Source organism: Hesperophylax consimilis, chromosome 16 (assembly GCF_061612785.1).
Source record: "Hesperophylax consimilis isolate HC1 chromosome 16, BYU_Hcon_1.0, whole genome shotgun sequence".
In the NCBI taxonomy this organism is placed as follows: domain Eukaryota; kingdom Metazoa; phylum Arthropoda; class Insecta; order Trichoptera; family Limnephilidae; genus Hesperophylax; species Hesperophylax consimilis.
The window spans coordinates 33353344-33379397 of record NC_142851.1 but is presented as its reverse complement, the minus strand read 5'-3'; the positions used below and the strand labels follow the sequence as shown (position 1 = coordinate 33379397).

At 37.6% G+C, this 26054-nt stretch overlaps 1 protein-coding gene across 1 annotated transcript in view; it reads left to right on the top strand.

Annotated features, from left to right (window-relative positions):
• LOC149417085 (dynein beta chain, ciliary-like) overlaps window positions 1–19940 on the top strand; it is a 119233-nt gene extending 99293 nt beyond the window's left edge. Inside the window, exons 64-80 of the mRNA XM_089641377.1 lie at window positions 574–740; window positions 1133–1334; window positions 3138–3268; window positions 5874–6158; window positions 6932–7187; window positions 8821–9008; window positions 9612–9743; window positions 10437–10569; window positions 12202–12428; window positions 13423–13683; window positions 13875–14070; window positions 15024–15266; window positions 15772–15954; window positions 16156–16329; window positions 17252–17400; window positions 17765–17959; window positions 19602–19940. Of these exons, the coding sequence (XP_089497503.1) occupies window positions 574–740; window positions 1133–1334; window positions 3138–3268; window positions 5874–6158; window positions 6932–7187; window positions 8821–9008; window positions 9612–9743; window positions 10437–10569; window positions 12202–12428; window positions 13423–13683; window positions 13875–14070; window positions 15024–15266; window positions 15772–15954; window positions 16156–16329; window positions 17252–17400; window positions 17765–17959; window positions 19602–19701 (3222 nt within the window). The 3' untranslated portion in view covers window positions 19702–19940. The remainder of the gene's footprint in view (window positions 1–573; window positions 741–1132; window positions 1335–3137; window positions 3269–5873; window positions 6159–6931; window positions 7188–8820; window positions 9009–9611; window positions 9744–10436; window positions 10570–12201; window positions 12429–13422; window positions 13684–13874; window positions 14071–15023; window positions 15267–15771; window positions 15955–16155; window positions 16330–17251; window positions 17401–17764; window positions 17960–19601) is intronic.
• The last annotated feature ends 6114 nt before the right edge of the window (window positions 19941–26054 follow it).

Here is a 26054-nt window from a genome sequence, read left to right as displayed (position 1 = left end):
AAAATATGAATTTTCATCATAAATTGTTATGTATTGCATTGTCCAGCTCCTCAATAGGGGTATGATGAGAGGTTGAAGGTAGTGGAAATTGAGGGCGGAGATGGAGAAGAGTTATTCAGCCATTTCAAGCAACGTGAAAATGCCCACTGGAGCGCTTTGTGTTGCGCAATCAATTCAGCCATTCGATACAATTAACATCATTCCTCAAAATATTAGTAGAGAAACAATATGAAATGATTACTGCGGTTTATAGCCAGTGAATCCACCTAGATTTCACAGTTTAGTCCATATTTTTAGACTCAATAAGTACTCTAGGATGTACCTAGAGGTACTACTAAGATATTGCGCAATACTTGCAAAAAATTGTCGCAAAGCGCTCTGTGTACGAAGGGCCTTTATATAAATTGTGATAGATGAAGATTGAGAAGCAATATTTAAGTGTGAATGTTATGGTATATTTTTGTTGTTTCTGTATCTCTGTTTATATATTTTGATGTACACATTTGACCTGTTTCAACCATACTTGTAACATTATAACATCATGCATAGTTTATAGTGTAACTTGCATTCCAGCCCAAGATCCCCATAACAGACAACCTGGATCCCCTGATGGTGATGACAGACGATGCGCAGGTGGCCGCCTGGAACAACGAGGGACTCCCGGCCGACCGGATGAGCACCGACAATGCCACCATACTCACCCATTCTGCCCGCTGGCCGCTGATGATCGACCCTCAACTGTATGTCTGTCTTAACCTAACTAGTAGTAGATTCTTTTAGTATCAATCCACTTCTTCCACATCTCATTCCCTGCTCCTCTATACCTCAACATACCCCAATATACCCTAATAGCCATAACCTCACTGGCTCCACATAGTTGGGAGTATTCTTTTGCAGTACTCACATTAAAAAAATAAAAATTGGAATTGGATATATTTTATTATCTGTTAAAAAGCAGTCACTTTGTGGTTTGACATATTATTAAATAAAAAATAAAAAATTTCGTTTAAAAACCACGAATTATTGAAAATTTTATTAAGATCTACCGGTTTCGCTTCGTAGAAGCATCAGAAATTTTGAAACACAAAAATTATGAAGAGTTTTAATTAGAGTTACGGATTATTTGATATAGGCAAGGAATCAAGTGGATCAAGAGTCACTACGGCAGCCAGTTGGTTGTGGTCCGTCTCACGTCTCAGTCCTATCTAGACACCATCGAGCGGGCCATATCCAATGGAGACGTGCTGCTCATTGAGAACATCTCTGAGACCGTGGAGGCTGTGCTGGACCCGCTGCTGGGAAGGCTGCTCATCAAGAAGGGGAAAGTTATCAAGGTATTGTACTTCGAAATTTTATATGTATAAAACTATTTATATACATAATTATTAAAAAAAATACCTTCTTTCAACAAAGTTACTGTAAAAAGAAAAAAATTAAAACTTCCGGAAATGGAAAATAATGCACGTAAGTAACAATTTCATTCAAATTTATATGGCTATTTTTTCGTCTAGTATGTGACCATCTTGAATTTTGATCGAACTATTGTCTACTATCAACGTGACATTTGACACTAGAAATTTAAAATTTAACAAAATTAGAATGGAAAGCTCAAAAAATATTTACTCGTAATGGATTGCTTGTTAATTAACCGTTAGAGTGCTATCCGAGTGCTATCGCGCTGCAAGACTTACTAACAAAAATTGCGATACGGCGCTGCATGCATTGTCGGTCCTCGGGAGCGCGCGTGTTACATTTGAGTGAGGTTTATTGCGGTTGGCGTGTGTCTTGATAACTGTATTTTTTGTTTATCCTGTTGAAATAAATACACTCTAAAGTGAATCGATATTATTCACCATATCGGATGTTAGTTTTACTGCAGACGATGTCTCAAATGACAGCGACACTATGGACGACGAGACCTTGGTTTGACAAAAGTTTTTTTGTAAAAATGAACAAAATTTTTGGTATTATTCCTCCAACAAAAGTTTATACAAAACATTTGACAATTTTTTGAAATTCCTGGACCTAGATGCGCTTCTTCTGATACAAAACCAACAGCCTATTTCAATTTATTTTTCACCTCATTACTTTTGAAAATATTGTCAAAGAAACCAATCCTTACGCTGCACAATTTTTGAACACAGGAAATTTGAAATTGAATTCACCGGCAAAAAAGTCAACACCAACTGTGTAGTGTGAATGAAATAAAAGCATCCATTGCCGTCTTACTGGAAATGGGGATAACAAGACGAGCCACAATTTTTCTTATTTGAAAAGGGATTCCAATGAGATAAGGCGATCTAACCTCACATGCGCTCACTGTGAAAAGGGACTACATGAGCTTTACGCGGGAAAACACGATTGTGAAGCGACAGTTACAGCGACGTGTAGTTTTTTATTAGAAGCATAACATATCATTCTTTACTTGTTTAATTGTAAAAAGAATCATTAAAGTTATTTGATATTCGTCCAAGTTATTGCATTTTTATTTATACCGTATATTTTTTATCTAAAAGCTGTAGCAAATTACAAATTACATACTTGCAAAATAAGCGTAGCACCAAAACGGTAAAATGCATTATTTTCGATTTATGGTAATTTTAATAATTTTTTTTTACAGTAATTTTGTTGAAACAAAGTATTTTTTGTTGATGATAATTACGTGTATTAATTATTATGTCTTAATACCTCATATTCATCATTAAAAAATGTTGGAAGTCGAAATACCTCGTAGAAAGATCTTCTGGAATCTTGTGGGCTGTCCACGTATCTGAAAATAGTCATCATAAATTGAAAAAAAAGTTAACCTAATCTGTGTATTTAGCCAGACATTCCAAAATGCTCATGGTAGTGTGCAAAAAAGATATTTTAGCACATGCATGCAATAGCAGAAAAAGAGATTGTTGGGTCATTTTGTCTCTGCCCCGGGTCTACCAGTAATATGGTTCACCAGCATTTTTAACCACCCACTGATCATCAGTGGTATAAAGTTTATTGTTTTTTCGTTTAATGATAAGTCACTAATGAATTGAAAGATAACTTTCTACCTGACTACTGACTGCCCAGATAAAAATAATTAACTTGCTATGGCACCGAAGGGCTGACACTGTTATTAATCTGTTAGTTTGTGTTTACAGATTGGTGATAAAGAAATAGATTACAACTCAAAATTCCGGCTCATTCTGCAAACCAAGCTGGCCAACCCTCACTACCAGCCAGAAATGCAGGCCCAGTGCACTCTCATCAATTTCACTGTCACTCGAGATGGGTAAGAAAACTTCCTATTAATTGACATAAATCTTTTGCTACGTTGCGTAGTTGCTATGGTTACTTGCTACGTGCAGCCTACAATACTCACCAGACATTTTAGGTTATAATAATGAATGTGGAATCACAAACTTTATCCAGTACTGGAAGCGCCAATTCTTGAGGGTTAGATACCCACAAGAATGTTTGTGATCCCAGGGTTCTCAGGGGGTTGGGTTCGAAACCAGAAATGGGTCAGGTTACAATGTGTACTTTAGAGTCAAGGAAAGAAGGTTTAGAGTAACATTAATGTATATTATTTCGAATACAATATAAGTCTATACCAGTGGCGGCTCGTGACTTTTGGGTGTACTAGAGTGCTAATATTATAAAAAATAGCATTTCTGATGTTGTTATAGCTGAAAATGATTTTTTATGTTTTTTCGAAAATCGATTTTTTGTATGAAGATTTTCAGGAAATTTCAGTATAGCCGTGCGCCGCACGGAATTCCTGAAAATCTTCATACAAAAAATCAATTTTTCGAAAAAAAATAAAAAATCGTTTTCAGCTACAACAACATCAATTAAGCCATTTTTTGTAATAATAGCACTCTAGTAACCCAAAAGTCACGAGCCGCCACTGGTCTATACACTCTACCGTGTGAGTTATAACGAAAACAATATAATAAAAGTTAGATATAAGCTTACCCCCAAGGTTCCGACCACGCTTTATCTATCTAGCTAATTAAGTAACATCCTACTCGAGCTGGAGCAGCACCTCCTCAGGCTGAGCTCCAGGGGGCTCCAGCCGGAGCAAGAGGAAGAGTCAGTTCCGCCTCCTGGCGACTGTCCGTGGCAGGAAACTGGTAATCTGGCGACTGAGGAAGAGGTATCTGGTGCCCGCGGTCGCATCCGTGTATCCTGGCGAGGATTCCCTTTATGTAAGGAAAAATAGGCCTCCCTACGGCCGTGGTGAAAATGCGGTCGGCGTAGTGCCAAACCGCGAGAAAGAATACTATCCTTAGGTTTCCGGTAACCGGGCACAATATTTTAAGCCATTGGCTTCTTCATCCCATAAAGGATGGGTCGGATTCAAGCAGATCACACTTCTGACTCCGTTTGCGATTCATGATGCCGCGTGGTTACAATATTCGAACGAGCCACGGAACTAATTCCACTATGGAACTTCGTATTTTACACCATTTATACGATTTTATTATGCAATCTCCGCGTATAAAATTAGACTTCGCCACTCCGATTAAAGGGAAACCATTCCCAAACAATTTCACTCCGGAAAACTGTGACTGTCGTCTGCCGAGAGATCAGGCCCACCCCCGGTTTCTCTGCAGGCAAGGAAGTCTTTGTTTTTTTCTGTTTCCGCCCGGTTCAGATTTTAAATTTTAAATTATGATTCGAAATTTTACCAAAACCAATACCAGCGTCAATCGCCCAGTTCCTAACTAGGTTAAAGAATCGGCGAGGATAAATGTGATGATGCAGAATAAATTAATGAATAAAATATTAAAACAAAAGGAGTCTAGCCCTGCATCATAACACTTTACACTTGTGTTAACACACTTCGGCCGGGAAAGGTAGTTCTACCTGTTTGGTCGATTGATGCTTAACACCGGGAAGGGTAGTTCTACCTTTTGTGCCGGACTCATTTCCATGTTCAGAAAAGACGGAATTATTCAATGTTTTTATATGAATATTATTTACCAATCTCTTTGTTAAAGTCCCAACTATATGTACATAATTATCGAATCGTAATACAAGTCTTCTTTTTATATTTATCTTCGTGCCTTCGAGTCCTTTGGTGGTTTAATTTAGCGATTGTTTGCATGAATGATTTTTTCTAGTGTGTTCTGAATATTATTCACACTTGCGAGTTAAATTCAACTCTTCCCCAATCATCCAACCGTCAGAGCACACCAAATCCCAAACTCTTTGGGATTTTTCATCACTTCTTGCAGTTGAAGATCTTCTGATATGAGGTTCATCTTCAATCTGGTCTCTCCCTTCTGATAATTCCTTAAACCAACTGAAAACCCTGGTCCATGAAAAAAACACTCTCCATAGGCAAGTAGAAGTTTCTGTTGCACTGTATCTAAGTCTGAAACAAAACTTGATAGCACACCATTGCTTAAAATTGGTGTATGCACACGTTGCCGACATTTTGTAAACTCGTTAGTGACGTCAGTCTCCCGCAGTCAGCCAGTTGAGGTTGTTGTAACTCACGTTGTTAAGACTTTTAGCATGGCGCCACTTGTGTCAGACATTTTGTAAGAATGCATGTGCTTTATATCAACGCTGTAAACATAACTGTATCTGGAACCACTAAGTGATTTTTGCAAGTTCAAACTTGCACTGAAGGAGCATCAATGTTTGCTTGCCTGCCTCCCCAAACGGGAAATTCATTACTTAATTAACACATCGATTAATGAAACTTCTTAATTCTCCATTGCCACTGGTCTCCTGTTATCTTCTACCAGTTAGCTTCGCATAAGAATGTGGTATTCGCCTCAATGCCATCAAAGTTGTATAAGTTTACGCCTCCCAATGCTTATATCGTCCAGAAAGTTTATTATTTTAAAGCAAAATATGTGAAAAACACTTTTTTTACTAAGGCTTGAAGAACAGCTGCTGGGAGAAGTGGTGAAGTCAGAGAGACCCGACCTGGAGTCATTAAGAGCCGATTTAACCAAGCAACAGAACGATTTCAAGATAACGTTGAAGTCTCTGGAGGATGACCTTCTCTGCCGACTCTCTTCAGCAGGACCCGACATACTGAATGACTCGGCGCTTGTGACTAACTTGGAAACGACAAAGAAGACTGCAGCAAAAATAGCGGCCAAGGTCACGGAAGCTAAAGTGACATCTTTGAAGATAGACGAAGCGAGAGAACACTACCGGTGAGTACTAGCGTACTTTTAATATATTTCTCAAATAGTAAAATCAAACAATTTGTTTAAATTAGGCTTAAGAACAAAAGGGTAGATTCCTCTTTAAATAAAACACTGTGGAAGTTGAAATTACACCGAATTTATCGTTGTTTTTTCCAAAGTTTATATTGCTACCGACACTCTGTAGAGATCACTCCACCGACGGAGAGCGAAATATAATTGTCACTTTGGGTTCCTTTAGCTAGAAACTATCAGAGAGAAGTGAGTTCCCTAATCAAAATTGGAAAAGTGGAAAAAAATATAATAAGCAGTAATTATTGATTGAGGTACTAGTACATATTGAATCATTTGGCGGGTTGGAAATAAGCTGACATAGCTCAATGGTTCAGAGCCCCTGACCGGACATCAGAAGGCACGGGTTTAATTCCCGTTGGCGGCATTTATTTTTACTCGGGAGATATTTTCAATTTTTATTGATATTTCAGGCGACTAATTATTGCTTATAATTATTTTTTAATATTAGCATTTATATTTTTTTCAGAATAAAAAATTTACAAGTCATTATCGTAACATTGCTTAAAATGACTTTAATTGCACTCAGCGACAAGATCTGAATAGCAAGGTATTTCTCCACCTTACTCTTCCCCAACATACCTATAAATCTTTTTACAATATTTAAAAACTCCTAATACCATCTTTGAAAGTGGAAAATGTTGCTTGCTGGCTAGGAACCAGACGCATTTCTCAACTTAGCACTAATTGGTCAATCTTTTATCTGACAGACCTGCGGCAGAACGCGCCTCTCTGCTCTACTTCATCTTGACGGACCTCAGCAAGATTAACCCCATCTACCAATTCTCCCTGAAGGCGTACTCCGTGGTGTTCAAGGACGCGCTGACAAAGGCCGCCCCCGCGGAACGTCTGGCGTTCAGGGTCTGCAGCCTGCTGCACAGCATCACCTTCTCCGTCTTCACGTACACGAGCCGCGGACTGTTTGAGTGCGATAAGCTCATATTCCTGTGCCAGATGGCACTACAAGTAACTAAGATTTAAAAATAAAAATATAAAGTTTTCTCAAGTTGTACTTTGTTTTGCCCAAGTTTCAACACTTTTTATATTTAACTTAATGAACTATTTTTTTACTCATGCTTAAATCGACCAAGTCATATGCATTGAAAAGACTGGTTGAACCCTCTATAACTGATCAAGCGCCGATGCTTAATTTTCGCCATGTACCAGCTGATTTCATTTTCGTTATAAGTTACTTCTTTTTTGTAAAATTATGTTTTTGTATTGTCTTATCAGATAATGTATTGTTACGTAGCGGTTTAAATCGTAGTAAATAATAATAATAGTCAAATTCGCCACATGCTAGTTCCTGCGATCGCCGCAAGTAGCAGCACCTGCTGGTCACAAATTCTCGCCATCAACGTTCAGAAACGTAACTAATCGCCTGCGCCGTTCCCGACGCACCCCTGTTCGGCTTTTCGGAATCCTGACCTCAGCACGTCAACACGCCACTCCGGGGTTGCTGTCCCGTGCCCCGGAAGCAATCCGGATATAAAGGATTATCCAGACTAACGTCGGGATAATCACACTAAAATCTCGTCTTTTAACAAGGCGGCATTGAAGAACCATGTAAGCTTGACCATCCTATCCCCCTTCCATGTGCTTTCATAAACTCAGTGCCGATTTCGTAACTTAAATTCAGAGAGAGATATTGAACTTAGTTTTTTATTTTTTTTTAATTTTTTTTTTATTAGTGTCTATTTAATAAGGTGTGAAGAGATTTACATTATATAAAAATCTATAATATTTCATTCATATAGTTTCTTCTTAGTCCTCCTCACTAGGTAGTCCTGTGCTGAGGCGGACTGGTTCGGACCTCGTAAGTTTTTTGATTCTCACGGCCAAAAGCATTTTTGTTGTTTGTTTTTGGGGTGTTATGCCGTGTTGCGCTAACTCCTTCTTTAGCCGACGTTTCGAACAGCGTCAAACATCTTCGGATCTACCGGATCTGCCCTGATGATGGACACTGCAACGCTGTCCGAAACGTCGGCTAAAGAAGGAGTTAGCGCAACACGGCATAACACCCCAAAAACAAACAACAAAAATGGTTCGGACCTCGTTCTGAATGATGGTAGCAGAAACGAATAGCTGACTCTATGCCGCGAGAGAGAATTGACACCATGTCTTTATAAGAGCTAGCCTGAGGTAATGCTCAGGGGTAGAACCCCTGATTCCTTCTATGTCGATCAACTTATATTCTAAATTTGAAGTAAAATTAAATTAATTAAATTTTTTTTTTTTTTTTTTTTTAATTTTTTTTTTTCACTGGGGCCCAACGTTACATTACTACATATTTATATTACAGTATTTATATATTTATAAAAGTAGTTTCCCCAGAATAGCTACTTACAATCAAAGAAATGATTTTTTGATTTATTGTGTCCATTGGCAACGGCGGTGCACAAGAGGTCAACTGGGGACAGACAGAGCATTCAACGAGCTGGGTTCACGTTTTTGGATTGACCTGTCGTATAGTAGGAGGTCAGAAAATGGAAATATAAAGTGCCCTTGAGGTGATGGAGTCACCAATCAGCACTGATAGTAGTACTTTATAGTAGACCAATTATTATTATTAACTTCACCTACCTAACTCCCATTCCAGATACAGATATCTAGCGACGAGGTGTCGGCCGAGGAGATAGACTTCCTGCTGCGCTACGCCGTGAAGGCTCTCGTGCCCCCGGCGCCCGTGCAGTGGCTCACCGACCAGGCCTGGGGCGGGGTGAGCGCGCTGGCCAAGATGGAGGATTTTGTCAACCTCGACAAGGACATTGAGAGTGCCAGCAAGAGGTGACTAAAGATACTGTGGAAAAAACATTGCCTAGTCAACCGGAAAAAATTTAAGGAAATTTAAAGGAAATTTTTTCTTCTTTCGGTGGAAGGTCAAAGAGCTACATCTAGGTCTGTGAGCCAATCTAGAACCTCAAGAATCTTTTTAAAATGTGCATATCAAATAAGCCATTAATTAGATGTAAAAAAAAACATGTGGGAGAGGCTTTCAGCCATAGAAAAAAAGAAGAAAACTAAGTGCTTTCCATGCAAATTTGAATGGAAACAAATGTTCCATTTAGACCAATAGCTCTGTGCTCTGTCTCACTTACACTCGCCTGACATTGTAAATCTACATCTCATTAGAATTTCGTAAACACAGTTTTGTATTGGAAATTTAAGCCGCAATTGGGCAAATATTTGGATCATGAAACACGCTTCAAGGCATTTCGTGTGTTTTTCCTTATTCTATGCTTTTAAAATTTAAATACAATAAAAATGTTGTCATTTTTCCCGTCTGATCGAGCTGTCAAATTTTTAGATTATGTCGATTGACTGTCATTAATTTTACAGTTCATATGATTTGTTTCAACAAAAATTGACAGTGTCAAATTTGGTTTCCAGGTGGCAGAAGTTCACCGAGGGAGAGGCTCCGGAGAAAGACAAGTTCCCCGGAGAGTGGAAGAACAAGACTCCCCTGCAGAGGCTGTGCATCATGAGGGCTTTGCGACCTGATCGGATGACCTATGCCACCAGGTACCTCAAATTTATATATATATATATTTTCATCGTCATCATTTTTTTCGTTCTTCTTGACAAGGAGCCTCCAGACGCCCCTGTCCTGTATTGCTTTTGCTGCCTAAGGTTCTTCTTTCACATCCGATAACCGACTATTCAAGTATCTTGGTGTCTACCATCATACGTCTGCATGGAGATTGGTACACAGGCACACGTTGCCGACATTTCGTAAACTCGTCAGTGACGCCAGTCTCCCGCGGTCAGTCAGTTGAGGTTGTTTCCACTCACGTTGTTAAGACTTTAAGCATGGCGCCACTTGTGTCAGACATTGTCACAATGCATGTGCTTTATATGAATGCTGTAAACATAACTGTAAACAAAGAATGATACAATATAAAAATGACAGCTACAGAAACTGTTTGGTTGTAAGTGAGGTTAAGAAAGCATTCTAGTTTTGACGTTTCGAGAATTCAACAATGTTTGGGGGCAACTCAGGTCTCATGATTAGAGTAGCGATGTATACGGACTGTGCGCAACAAGTTGTTTGCGACGTGAGTACACAACTTGATTAACGGATACTTGCGTATCCCTGTGGAAGAAGGGTCTAATCCCATCACATCTTCATAATCCATAATATTAGTTTTTTTTCCCGATTTGACTTCATATTTTGTCAATCCCTTGTTAATAATTATTTGAATCTTTTTTGTTTAGGTGTTACATAAAAGAGCAGCTGGGAGCAAAGTTTGTGGAAGCTCCCACTGTGAAGTTCTCCAAATCTTATGAAGAGACCAGCCCTTCCACCCCTGTGTTCTTCATTTTATCTCCAGGAGTAGATCCTCTCAAGGTTTGCCAATATCTTAATATGATGTAAGGTAATAAGGTTGAGTATTTAAGCGATAGATGGCGCTAGTCATAAAGCTTACTCCAGAGTCCGTCAGATGTCGCTAGAGTGTAACAAGTACTTGTGAGATTATATTGACAGGGAACAAGCTTCTCGAACCAGAGAATTACCAACCCTCGGGTAATGAACAGTGTAGCTAAATCCCGTCCTATTAATTGTCATGTAAATAAACACAATTATAATAAAGAACCTGTAGCAATTGATGTTAACACATTGTCCGCAACTAGCTCAGAATAATACTTAAATATATTGCTGTTTTGTACTTACCTCTTCAGCCGTACACTCTGCCTTCTCACCAATTCGGGTTGCTTGGGCGGGGATTAGGGAGGTGAATTTAATTAAGAACATCTAATAATTATGAGTCTCGATTTTAATTGGGTTTGTCGAGTTTTAATACTAAATCTAAATTATGCTTATGTCTACTTACATCTAAATCTTAACTAATTGTCATATGGATCGGATACAACTAACTTCGTGAAATATTCTGCATTCCGCGGGGGCGTTTCCAGGCGCGGTGTCGTCCGAATGCAACAATGGGGTTGTGGCGGTGGGCTTTGGGTGGCGCGCAGTGTTTATTATTTTGGTTTATCACTATTTAATGTTCACAAGATACATCGGCACTTTGCAGCACTATCCGTTGAACTGTTAGTTTTGCAATGTTTGGTTGACACTTTAAATCGCAACAGCACTTTACAATACGTTCGTTTATTATTCTCTTTTAGTAATGTCCACTTCACTTTTTAGTTTAACCGGCGATATCGATTGTCCACTTTGTACAACTCACTTTCTTTGTTTCTTAGGAACCTCTTCCTAACTAGCTCGTCTCTCTCCTGTCTCCCTATATACTGTGTTAGTTCCTCTCGTAGGACCTGTCGCCCTACACCGCGTCGCCCTACACCGCGTCGCCCTACCCCGCACCACTCACTTCTTTCTTTAAAACCCCCGTCTGTCAACACTTGTCTTTGGGCGCACACTGCGGGACACTCTCAGTTTATAACTCATATTTGTGACGAAATTTGATTCGTCACAAACCTTTTACTTTTTACAAAGAGTTCCCATCACCGAAATCTGCATAGTAACGCAGATATAACACTTGATAAATAACAATTGCATTACTATCAATTATCTCAAGAGCACATTACAACTTAATTTATTTAGCCCAAACTTCTAACTAACCGACTTACAAATAAGATTTATAAATATGTAGTGACTTACAAATAAGATTTAATGACTTACAACTAAGACTTAAAGCTAGCAACTAAGTACTGACACTTATAACTAGTGACTTAACATAATATAGCTAGTGACTTACAACAAAGACTTATAACTACATAACTAGTGACTTAACATAAGATAGCTAGTGACTTACAACGAAGACTTACAAGTTGGTCTTATTACATAATACTGCCAATCTTATTTCTGACTGAAGATTTGAAAGCAGTAATATTTTTTTTCGAAATTTTGTGTCTTACTTTATGACAGTTGCGCGAGAAATACTATGCAAATCTCTAGACAGATCTCACCGTTTGAGCATTAATTTTAAACAACATTGATCAGTTCCTTGTTAATTCCCAGGACGTAGAGAAGCTGGGCAACGAGCTGGGCTTCACGACGGAGCGGCGCAACCTGCACATTGTGTCGCTGGGGCAAGGCCAGGAGGTGGTTGCAGAGGCTGCCATGGCGACGGCAGCCCTGCGGGGCCACTGGGTCATCCTGCAGAACGTGCACCTCGTGTCTAAGTGGCTGCTCACCCTCGAGAAGAAGATCGAGCAATACAGCGAGGGGAGCCATGAGAACTACAGGTAACTAGTTTTATGTGAACCTAACTGGAATATGCATCTATAAATCATCAAGTATAGATGGACCTATCTCATTGTTGTAATTTAATTGTTGTGGTCCCAACTATGTATTGAATTTCCAGGGCTTACTCATCAAATTGCGTCCAGGGCAGTCACAGTCGATGTGCGTATATAATGGGTGTATATGGGGGCCATTAATTGAATTATGTGAATTGGAAAAATGCAAAAGAACGCATCATATAAGAATGTCCGCTCCTCCAGTTTCTCGGAGGCTTATCTGTGCTGAACCAAGTGACTCGAGGCCGTCAACTGACTAAAAACTTTAGTCTTTGACCTCCACCACACGGAAAAGAATTAACTAACTTATCACACTGTTTCTCTGCAGGAGTAGGCAGAGACGATGGACTGCCCAACAACTCGGTCTTGCAATACACTCCTTGCTTCAGTCACATTCATACATCACCTCATACCACCCTTCTGTTATTCTGACTTGACGTGACCCGACTCAAGTATTTTGTTCACTTGATCGTGCCATGTCTGGTGTCCTCTGACTTCTTTATATCTCATCATACGAAGTTAGTCACCCTATCTTAATGAATAAACTGGATAAAATCGGCATACACGGAAATCTGCTTCGTTGGTTAGAATCATATTTATCACATAGAAGTCAATTAGTTACTGTTAACGGTTTTAACTCTTCCCCAATCTTTGTTACGTCGGGCGTACCACAAGGATCATACCTTGGACCTTTGCTTTTCTTAATTTTTATTAAAAACCTTACATTTAAACTCCGCTGTAACTTTTCTCTATATGCTGACGACCTCAAGTTATATAAGCAATTAAATCTATAGAAGATTGTGAAGCAAATTAGAATTTTATTTTCTTAACATGAAAAGTGTATGAAAGTTTAAATTCTTCGATTCATCACTTTAAATGGCGCCAATGACATTTCTCTTATTGTTTATAATTGAAGTGATGACTAAGTGTATTGTTTTAGATTGTTTTTGAGTGCTGAGCCAGCGGCCTCTGCTGCATATCACATCATTCCTCAAGGCATCCTCGAGTCCGCCATCAAGATCACCAACGAACCTCCCACAGGGATGCAGGCCAATTTGCACAAGGCCCTGGATAACTTCTCCCAAGACACTTTGGAAATGTGCTCCAAGGAGGCAGAGTTCAAAGGGATCTTGTTTGCCCTTTGCTATTTCCACGCCGTTGTGGCGGAGAGAAGGAAGTTTGGGCCTCAGGGGTGGAACAGGTGAGTCAATCTATCCATCCTTCAACATTGCATGATGCTTTATGTCCATTTGCAGACCGCCGGCTATTACTGACAACTATCCATCGTTGCACGGTGGGTGAAATTCCGTACGCCCTTGCCCACTATCTTTTCTTCCCATTCTTGTTTCATTACAGCAATGTCTACAAAACTTCTTGTGTTGCGTATATTAGGAACTACCCCTTTAACCTTGGTGATCTGATGATAAGCGTGTACGTGCTGTACAACTACCTGGAGAACAACTCGCGTGTGCCATGGGAGGACCTGCGCTACCTGTTTGGGGAGATCATGTACGGGGGGCACATCACGGACGACTGGGACCGACGGCTGTGCAGGACGTACCTTACTGAATACATGCAGCCTGAACTGGTGAGTGGCTCGATTCATTCAACTGCTCACTCCACACAGCACCCCCAAAGATAACGATAAACGCACAACTCAACATATATATTATGAAGACGATGTAAAGTCGACTCGAAACTATTTCTATCTTTACTATTCTACTTCCCTTTTTCTACTTTTGTTCTGTTTCGTATGTGAAATGTAAAATTGTACCTAATAACTCCCACCTATGTATTGTAAATTCCTCCTGTCCTACAAAGAGTTTTGTAACTCATCAGGATTGCTCTAGCAAGAAATAAAATTAATAAAAAAAAATTAAATTGTTATTCAAAGTTTTATTTTTATAGTTTTTAAACTTTTGTATTTAAATTTTTTTTTAAAACTACAGACCGCCTCAGAACATGCAACTCGAGTGAGGAGGACTATGAAAAAAATTGATTTTACACTTATATTATATCATGTACAAACTTTGCCATTGAAAATAATTAAAAAAGAAAAAACGACAACAACATAGAAAATTCAACAAACTTTAAAAAGTGATACACCTTTAATAAGATGAAAAGTGATTAAACAAAAATAAGTTACGTAGGTTTATAGGTTAGTTTTTTTTCCATCGCTTTTAATGAAGTTATTTTTCATCGTTCGAAATCACATGATAATTTTGAATATGAAGTGTGCAAAATTTCACCAAGAGGTTTAAAATTCTGCTTTAAGGGGTGGGAAAGGGGGTGGGGGTGATTTTTAGAAATCTCATGTAGACAGTGATCTTCCTTGTTTTTAAGGACCAGTGTGCAAAATTTCACCAATTTCGGAATAAAACTCTAAACTGTATAAAAAAACAAAGCCACGACGCTACAGACACTCTTCTTTATAAATATATTCAAATTCATAATATTCCACCACTGTTAAAAGTGCAGTAATTCATTAATAAGTATTAAAATTGTCACATAAAAAATGTTGAATTTTCATCTCTTTACCAGATTGACGGTGAGCTGTACCTTGCTCCCACCTTTATGGCCCCCCCGAACTCGGACTTCTCGAGCTACCACTCCTACATTGACGAGTTCCTGCCCGGAGAGACGCCCTACCTCTACGGGCTCCATCCCAACGCGGAGATCGGAGTCCTCACTACCCTCTCCGAACAACTGTTCCGGACTATCTTCGAAATGCAGCCCAGAGATACGGGATCGCAGAGCGGCAGCGGTTTGAGCAGAGAAGAGAAGGTAGAATATAGAACCTAACCTACACTATACTAATTATGTAAAAGTTATAATGCGTAATGAGTAAGATTAAGAAAAGGATTCTTAAATGGTTTTGACATGTAGAGCGAATGAACGAAGAAAGAAGTATAAGGAGAATATATGACACGAATGTCAATGATAGAAGAAGTCAGAGACGCTCAAGGAAGACGTGAATGAAGCAAAGAGCAACATCCATCGTTGCTTGAAACGGCTTTATCCGTGTTTGGTGACCAGATCTGCAAAGGAAGGTGCTACCTTACCTTCCCCCTTCCCATCTCCTTCCCCTCCCCACTATCTTCAGCCTCACGACATACCCCGTTTGAGGATGCCATAGTCTCACTAGTTCCAAACGCTTGGCAGTAGTTGGAGTTCTTGAATGGTATTCACAAAAAAAAAAACTCCATCAAAAAATTATGTTGAAACAGAGTAAATATTCGATGTTTGTTCAGTTTTAAAATTCAATATAAAAACATTGTGATTTTTGTAGATAAAAGCAGTATTGGAAGACATCCTGGACAAGGTGCCGGAGCTATTTAACGTGCCGGAGCTGATGTCCAAGGTGGAGGAGCGCACGCCCTTCATCATCGTGGTGTTCCAGGAGTGTGAGAGGATGAACTTCCTCATGGGGGAGATAAAGCGCTCTCTCAAGGAGCTTGAACTCGGCTTGAAGGTAAATAACCTCACAAAATACTGCTTTAACATAACCTAACATAACTGAACATCACACCATTTCAATAATTTCATGCAGGCTTAGAAACAGACAGAGAAATGAGTATATATCTGTCTTGACATACACTCGTTGCTTCAGTCACATTGATGAACCTCAATTATACTGATCCAGTCTATTTTGTATAATGTATGTTGTTTGCAGGGTGAGTTGACCATAACAGGGGACATGGAGGAGCTACAGTCCTGCCTGCTGGTGGGGCAGGTGCCCCCGCGCTGGACCCGCCTCGCTTATCCCTCCATGCTGCCCCTGGCCGCCTGGTTCACTGACCTCTGCGCCAGGCTAGCCGAACTTGAATCCTGGGCTGCTGACTTTTCTGTAATTACTGCTCAATCACTACTAGAACATTCCGGGAACTATTTATTGGATAACCAACACATCTGCCATAGGTCATCCCAAGTGGTTTGCTACATTTGGTGATTTATCAGGGGTGCCCGAGTTCATCACCTTCCACGCAGTTAGTCCACCACTTCCTCGGTCTGCCTCTTTGTCGCTAGGGTAACCATTCATCATCAGACATTCTTAGAACTCTCTGTCTATGGGACATCAAGAACCTTAGGATGCTTTTATTTCCAACTAGCTGAAGTTTCCGGTGTTGCCCAGTTACGAAGAGTGTTTTGAAATCAGATATTAACAGTAATTTTCCACTTATTTTAACTACAAGTGTGCAACATTTCATCAAGAAGTATCAAAATTCTGCTTTAAGGGGTAGGAGAAGGGGATGGGGGGTAGTTTTTCTGAATTTCATATAGACAGTTACCTTCCTCTCGTTTTGAAGGTCAAGCGTGCAAAATTTCATCAATCTCGGAATAAAACTGTAGATTTGTATAAAAAATAATCCTATCCAGTAACAGACACTTGTCTTTATACAGGTGTTAAATAGATAGATGGGTTAGATTCTCTCATTTAAATTCTCTACGATTCATTTTCCAAAGTAGTTTCAAAATTTTTCCTTACTAAGGATGGGTTGTGTCATAGAATTTGAACAATTCATCAAATTTCAACATTCATTTTTGGGTTCTGTGAAAGTTCTATTCAAGTTCTGTTATCATATAATTATAGGCTAGTTGCTTGAGAGAACTGAAATAATAACAGAACTTGAAAAAATCTTTCACAGAACTTGAAAATTAACTTTGAAATTTGAAGAATTGTTCAAATTCTGTGAAACAACCCATCCTTAGTTTTCTTTTCTCCTACTAAAAGGATCAACAACCATAATATTTTATTGTGTACTTTCCAGCTCCCCAGCGTGGTCTGGCTGGGGGGATTCTTCAACCCGCAGTCCTTCCTGACGGCCATCATGCAGCAGACCGCGCGCAAGAACGAGTGGCCGCTGGATAAGATGTGCCTCAACTGTGAAGTCACAAAGAAAACCAAGGATGAAATTGCGTAAATACTATGTTTTATATATGTACACTTAACAGCACTGTTTATAGATTATTTTAGATGCCAAGCAGGTCTCAAAGTGTATTATAGAGACAATTGTTTCGGTACAAATGAAATAATACATCTGCGTATTTTGTAAGGTAACTCGAGAAATGACACTCATAACACATTTCTTATTTAAAACAGCCATAAATTTTTTCAGAATTTTATTGACAATAAAATTATGTAGGCCTGGCAGCTATGAGAGCTTATCTCTTCCTATTGATGAAGGACCAAAATTTACGAGGCCGTGAGATCCCAGCATGGCTCAGGGATCCAACATTAGATTCGTGTGATTAATGCATCAATCCTTAATGTTATGTTGAAGGGCCCCGCCAAAAGAGGGTGCCTACGTGCACGGCCTGTACATGGAGGGTGCGCGCTGGGACACAGAGATGTGCTCCATCGCGGAGTCGCGCCTCAAGGAGCTGTTCCCGCAGATGCCCGTCATCTACATCCGCGCCGTTACACAGGACAAACAGGAGGTCAGGAATGTCTACGACTGCCCGGTTTACAAGATAAGGTAAATATTTGTGATTGATTGTATGCAGATAAAATATCTTTTTTTCTAACCACACCCAAGTTACATTTACTGCTTTTTTGACTGAGCGAAGTGTAGTCCTGTTTTAACTTCCTCTCATGGTAGGAGAGGAGGTCAGATCAATTGGGGAGCTGCCGTGGAATATCATTTCTTTGTTCGGGATCTGTCACCTTGACAGCTGACAGCCCCTTGATTACGGCAGCTCCCTAAATCGCATCATTTTCAAATATCGCCTGGCTAGCAGACCACGGCATATCATCATTGCCACGCCCACACTTATAATACAGCATCTGTCAGGTGTGACAGGTCTGTATGGGATTGTATGGCTTGCCTATGGTGATATAGGCCACGCCCAAAAACACTTTGATGAGTATGGCGTAATGTATCCATTATAATTAATTAGGTAGGTATTTAAGTACCTACTTGCATATCTTAAGATTTCATAGAAAATTTTGATTTTGATTTATTAACACATTCACTGACACAACATCTATTGGCATCGTTTAGAGGAGATATAATATGACACAACGTCTATTTACGTCATCTTGGAGGAGATGTGATGCGACACAACGTCTATTTACGTCATTTCGGAGATGTGATATGATACAACATCTATTAACCCCTCCGACTTTTCGCGAACTTGAAGCTAAGATGTCTTTACCGAAATGTCAATTTCACGAAAACGTTGTGTTATTACCGCCTCACAATCAAAGTTCTATAAATGAAACATTACTGAACGGAGCCGAATAGTAAAAACTGTTTTAGAAAGGTTACAAAATAGGCTTTCAAATTGTTGTATCATAAATAAATATTAACATTTGTAAATATTTAAATTTAGAATGGAAACATGAAAAAATTGTAAAAATGACTCACCTGTAATGTTTTATGTAAAAACGATACTAAAATCACGGATAATGTAAAAAAAAAACACTTATTTCATCGTACAAATGTACAATAAACAATTCTGTCACTTCACTTTTTGACCATTTCATACAAAATATATTTTTAAAAAAATAATTAAACTTGCGAGGCGGGTCGGCACGTCAAACGGCTTTCTTGGCGTCGTTTTACGATTTGGCGGGTAAAATTTGCTTCCACTGAGTAGGTCTTTTTACGGGTTTCTATGGATAACTTTGAATAGAGATGTGAAGCTTCATTCAATACGAATATTCTACTTTTTGTTTTAGGGATGTCACTAGAAGAATAACGGAGTTATGACGATTTTTGTGGAAACACACGCGTTGACACTTATTGTACTTGACTGCTATCGTTATTTTATCGTGTATATCTGCTTACGTTGCTGACCGGTTAACATTGCTTTGGAGGAGATGTAATATGATACAACGTCTATTGACGTCATTTTGGAGGAGATGTGAAATGACACAATGTCCATATACATCTTTTTGTCAGAGACGTGATATGACACAACGGACTGGAAAGTCAATTTTTGTATTGCAGTAGTATGTAGCCTGTCTATTTGTAACACAATGTGAACAATTCTATACTTGATAACGTCATACCCAATGCCAATCATTTTTACTTTTGATCTCACTTCATTCCAGTAACTGTACACACTCGAATATAAGCATATATTTTTATTGATTGATTGCATATTTTTTTATAGAATGCGCGGACCCACTTATGTTTGGACCTTCAATCTGAGGACCCGGGAGAAGCCGGCTCGCTGGACCCTTGCCGGAGTCTGTCTGCTGCTTGGAATTTAGAAGATTAATTGGTTACCATTAATTAATTAACAGCTATTAATAGTGTGGCTTTGGATGGTGTGTTTAGCCATTTGGGACTCGCATGGGACGGAGTCATTTTTCAGAAGAAAAAAAACAACCAAATGTCACGAGTAGCTCCATTTGGTTGACAAAGGGTTAACATGTCAGTGATGGTTTCACGTAATGGTTCATTATATTATGTAACCAATGATTATTTGTTATTTGTAAAATTGTTGAATATTTCTTTAAATTTTATTTAGTGAGTACATACTTACGTTGTTGTATAACTTTTTGCTATCAATCTATGGAAAAAATCCACTATTGATCTGTTATTGTTGTTTGTTTTTTCAATAACTTTAATTTATGTTTAATTTGTCGACAAGTTTAGGTTAATCCGAAACTGATTGTTAGTAAGAAATGGATTGGTGTTAAATACAGGGTGTCCGGGGGTAAAGTTCGGGAGGTGATTCTGTAATATTCTGAATAATGACTCTTCAGTACAAATAAAAAAGAAAAACCACTTTTTTGGAAATTTCAACCCATTTCAAATTTAAGGTAGTTTTCAGGTACCAAATTTAAATTGTTTTTATGGAGAAAATATATATATATATATTTTTTTTTTTTACTTTTACCATAATGTAGAATCACCTCTCGAAGTTTGTGCACCTTAACCCCCGAAAACCATGTACATATTATAGAAACTCGTTTTCAACATTTATCATATTTTTATTTTACAAAAATTTGCATTTACAATATTTAACATTGTTATCTAGTCTAATAATATGTGATTGTGAAGATTTACAAAAAATAAACAACAAAGTATTTCAAGTTTACTGTTTTCATCACATTGTATATTAAATATATTGCAAGTTATTAATAGGTTTTTATTTTTTTCATCTTCCCCACAACAGCTGCAGAGTCACTTTCGTAAAACATATCAAACTTAACAATCAACATCACAGCATCCAGACCTGGCAGCTGTTTTAAATAAACAACCCGTGTTCATGTATCACACACCTAGTATAAGAATTGTTAGACCAAAATTCTTAAAAAAATAATTTATAACACATAGAAATTGAATACCTTGATCGTGCCAGATAATCGGCATCAGTATTTCACAAACATTAACCACTCGGTCGATAGCTACCCAATAAAACTTATATATTTCTTTAAAATCTAAGAATTGTGGTAAATAAAAAGGACATGAAAAAAATCTATTAGGCCTAATGTCAATCTTGTATTGAAAATGGAATTATAAGATGGGGATCTGCTGTATCTAAGTATATACATAACCTCAACACAATTCAAAAAGGAATCATAAAGACCATACTGAAAGTACCCATAGGAACGCCTTCGCATGAAATTTTCAATAGTTTTGATGTACCATATGTACAACAAATATATGCTAAAAATATACTATTGAAACTATTCAAAAATACTTAATCCTCTCTATTCATCAAAAAAGGTCAAATCACAATGGCAAAAAATATTCTAGGTCATAAAACCACATTCGGACAAAGAAATTATATTTATTTTCCGATGAAACTCCGCAACATCCCTCCCCCTGATATAAAGCGAATAGAAAAATTTGAATGATTACAAATCAAGAATAAAAATCTGGCTGAAAGAGATTATTGAAAAAACATTAAAAACAACATAGAAAATTGATAAAACAGAAATTAATAACTTTAGTCCGCCTCAGCACAGGTCACCCTAGTGAAGAGGACTAAGAAATACAATTTACTATTCATATATTTAACCCTTGGGACCTTCTAAGACCCAAACAGTCCCAAATGCCGTGCGCGCATTATACTCTCCTAAGACCATATTTGTCCCAGAACGACCGCACATTATTAAAATGCATATATCTCTCTTCCTCTCATCTAAAAATTAATTATTTCTTTTATGTCAGAAAGAGAACGAAATAGTGCTTGTTATTGTCTTTGAAAAAATGGAAGCTTGTAGAAGGTTCGATCCGTGCAAATCAACAACGTCTCAAGGGTTAACACGATATTTTTTAAATACAATGTTAGTATATGTACTGCCGAAGCGAGTACAAAAAAACAATGTTTAAATAGTCGCTATGATAAAAAAAATTAAAAATAAAATTGGGTAGCATCTCTCACGTCCTTGTGCAATAGCTACCCTAATTTGGGTAGTTGTAAGTAGGTGATTTTTATGAATTAAAATGAATTTATCCTTTTTTTATAAAACCTTAAAAACGATCAACTGTGAAATGTGGATTCATTAGGTTTAAACCACATTAAGTAATTTATGTGTTCCGATATTCATATTTATTCCAAAACCGGAAATCTCTATCGCTCGAGCGGTTAAATTCTTAGCATTAATTTTTCTTTAAACATTCTCAACAAAAAAAAAACTATTTAAGCTTACAATAGTCTTGTAATAGGTGTGTAATATTTTTGATTGTATAGCAATCAAACCCACAATATCCCAACTCAATGGCAAACGCGTAGTTCACTAAGCCGAGGAGGAGGTTTAACATTCTTAGTAACAAATTATTTTCAAAATAATATCATTTTTGAAAGTGTCTTATTTTATTTCTGTTTAATCGTTCTGATAACAGCTATCGCACAGTGGTATCACAAGGTTTTCGACTATGAATCTGGAGTTCGCTGGTCAAAACCAGATCTGATCTGAATAGTGAGGTACTACCCCACCTTCCTCTTCCCCATCTCATTCCTCTCCCCACTACTTTCAGCCTTACAACATACCCCGATTAGGAATGCCATAGTCTCTCTGGCTCCAAAAGGTTGGGAGCTGTTGGGACTCTTGTGTATTGTTTCTTGTCAGTGGATCTGGACGGTATCACAAAAACAAAAATAGATTGTTTATAATAATATCATTTGTCACCTCTTATCTAATTTTCACAGCATAAATTTGCACTTCATCAAGATTTGTAAATGTATAATAAACTGTACGCACTGTTAAGATTGTGAAACAAGTGAACATCTTGTGGGAGACATTAAGGTAGATTAGTACTTATATTTTGTGAAAATCATTAAATTTATTCTTACAATAAGTATTTTTTGTTAATTGTTTTTAGATGGCGTAATTTTTTTTCTAACTATGGTGTAAAGTGTTGTTTGAATTATCAACTATCAGTTGGAATTGTGAAACAAAAATGAATCAGGCATGATAGAAGTTCATATTATATCATTATTGAAGACAATATTAGCGATTCCTAAACGAAAATCTGAAACAGAAAAATCAGAAAAAGATACAGTCACATCTGAGACTCGAACCCAGGATCCTTGCCTTGCCGGGGCACCGCTCTACCAACTGAGTTAATGGGACCCTATTTCCTTCGGTCATATTTAACTGTATCATACTTCGAATAAGAACTACCGACATTATCTTCATTTTTCTCGACGCACAATTTTATTGGCAACTATCTTTATGTATATTATTTTATTTATCCCTTTCACCTCTAGCTTCTTAGGAATATTAGATCTGTGATGTTAAAATATTGTACATTTCATTCAAAATATATTTATATATTTTGATATGATTTGATATTTTCACTGCCAAAAGTATTTAGTGATTTATTTTTGGGATATCATGCCTTGTTGCGCTACCTCCTTCTTTAGCCAATGTTTCAGGCAGCATTACAGTGTACATCATCAGGGCAGATCTGCCCTCGAAATCTCTGCCCCCAAAAATAAATCACTATGATATTTAAAAACTTGCACAAACGCAAAAAAATCACAAGTGTCAAAGCAAAACCTCCAAGAACACAAGGACGGGACACTGAATCAAATCAGCCCCCTAACTTGTACGAGAACCTTCAAAAAACGTATTTTTATAAATCAACTAAACCATTTTAAGATGTTTTAATAAATAAGAATAAATTGAAAAAAAAAAATTATAATGATAATTTTTGTAAAATCCCATAAAAGTTAGGAGGCGGCTTTGAATTAGTGTCCCGGCCTTGTGATATGGGAGGTTTTGGTTAAGCACATAGCGGTTGTCATTTTTCACAAATTACAATAATATAAATTAATATGTATAATGGTATTCCGCAGTTAATAGTAATTATTAAAATAACACTTTGTTTCAACTTAGTGGGCTATTTTCACAAACTATGAATACCGATAAAAATATGTGGAATATTTAAAGTTTACTTTTCTGATTGTGATTCTCGTACCAAAAATATGTAGTTTTAATATTTAAATTCATAATTAATAATTTCAAAAACGATCTAAAACCGCACACTCCAAAACGATTTCAACTGGCTACAACGTCATTATTACATAGAAACTGCCATTTTCTGATAAGACGGCTGTGAATTTAAGGATTTAATTTAATTCAAGGCCTTCGAATTCACGAATAAAACGAACATATTTTGAAAAAATATTTTTGCGTTTGGCGGCAAAACGAAAATGGCACATTTTAAATTGTCGTAGAAAATTGATTTGTTAACATAAAACTACCTTCATCATCGCAATTTTTTTATTATAAATGCTTTATTTTTCCTCTCCCCTAAATTAATAGTTTTATTTTTTTATTATTGTAATTACGTTGAAATAAAGTGTTATTTCAATAATTTATGCTTATTAAGAATGAGGTGGAATTTGCAAAATTTTACCTACAATAATAATTACATATTATTTACGTTTGGAGGTCAAACACGGAATTTCTCCAAGAACTTTGTGACAAAAATGATCATTGCAATCATGCCCTTAACCTCTTTGTGATGTTGAAAATCATTAATTAATTATGCGGGTAGCATAATTTACCGTGTCACAATTTCCACACTTGTAGTGGCAATTCCGTACACTTTTGAAAAGCGATATAAAGACATTAAAAGTGATGAAAAAAAGGCCTGTAAACCTAACCCAAAATCACCTATTTAACTTAGTTATTTTTCATCACTTTTCATGACTATATAACTTTTCGAAAGCGTGTTAAATTGTCACTGTCCTATCAGATACCCACAGATGAGATATTTAGTATATCACAGGAAGCTAGCAGATTGGCCTGTTCGGGTTATAAGCTTTTGCTTGACTACAAAGGTTATTTAGGTGTTGTAACTATTTGAACCATGTCTCTTGATAGTCTGTAAAATTTATCTTTAACCTTTTGAACGCGTTAATTTGCTCCGTTTTTATCTATACCCGTACGCGGTACATATTTTCAAATTCCTATGCACACAATTAAATGTCAAATTATAGCATTCTGGCATGATTTATTGGACTATATAGACAGAACAGATTATTCTCCACAAAATGATAACAAATCCTCGTGTGTCAACACTCTTAAATGTTTATAAAAACAAAAACATAAAATTTCATATAAAGACGTACCGTATCTTTTGAATGTGGTCCCGCCATTCACTCGGCGTGTGTGTACTTAGGCCACTGCGTTGATAGACTCAAGTGGGACACCATGAGCTCTTATCATTTTTAGTTATGAAAACTTTTTCTAAAACTGAACACTTAAATTTTATGTTACTTAATATAATAAAAAAATTGGTCAAAACTATAGCACTCAAAGGCGCAAAGAGGTTCACTTGATTATCGATGTTTTTTAATGAAATACAATTTTATTTTCGAGAAATTCTTGTAGATGTCAGCATCGCAATAGTTCTACGAATGTTCAAGAGAGCGGGAAATAAATTTATGTCGAAAGACCGCTGGAATATCGGCATTCAAAGTTTCCGTATCAACTGTTGATACAGCCGCGTGTGAGTATGGACTTTTTGCCGTAACAACAGTTGATACGGCCGCGTGCAAAGAGTTAAAGTGTCTCACAAATAGTAGTAATGCAGTAGAACACCAATTATTTAATCTTATTTATCTCTAGATTCTTTCCCTGGACATTTATCTCCAGTTCTCAGGATTCTCATCCTGCTCCAATCTTCTTTTCCGCTATTGGTTTTCATTCCACTTATTTAGTAATGATTTTAGTCTTGTCATCTAGCATTCTTCCCACACGGCCAATCCATCGCAATCTTTGGGACGTACAAATCTTAGTATGGCCATTGGCTTTTCTTCTACAGGGATACGCAAGTATCCGATAATCGACGATTCAAGTATCTCGGTGACTTCCGCCATACATCTGGGCGGAGGTTAATACACAGGCACACGTTGCTGACATTGTGTAAAGTCGTCAGCGACACCAGTCTCCCGTGCATCACTTATGTCAGTCATTTTTTAACAATGCGTGTACTTTAGATCAACGCTAGGAACAAAATAGTCGACAAAAATGACAGCTACAGAAACTGTTTGATTGTGAGTGAGGTTATGAAAGAATTTTAGTTCTGACGTTTAGAGAATTCAATGAAATTCAGTTGAGAAACAATGATTGGTAATTTCAGTAGCGACGTGTAT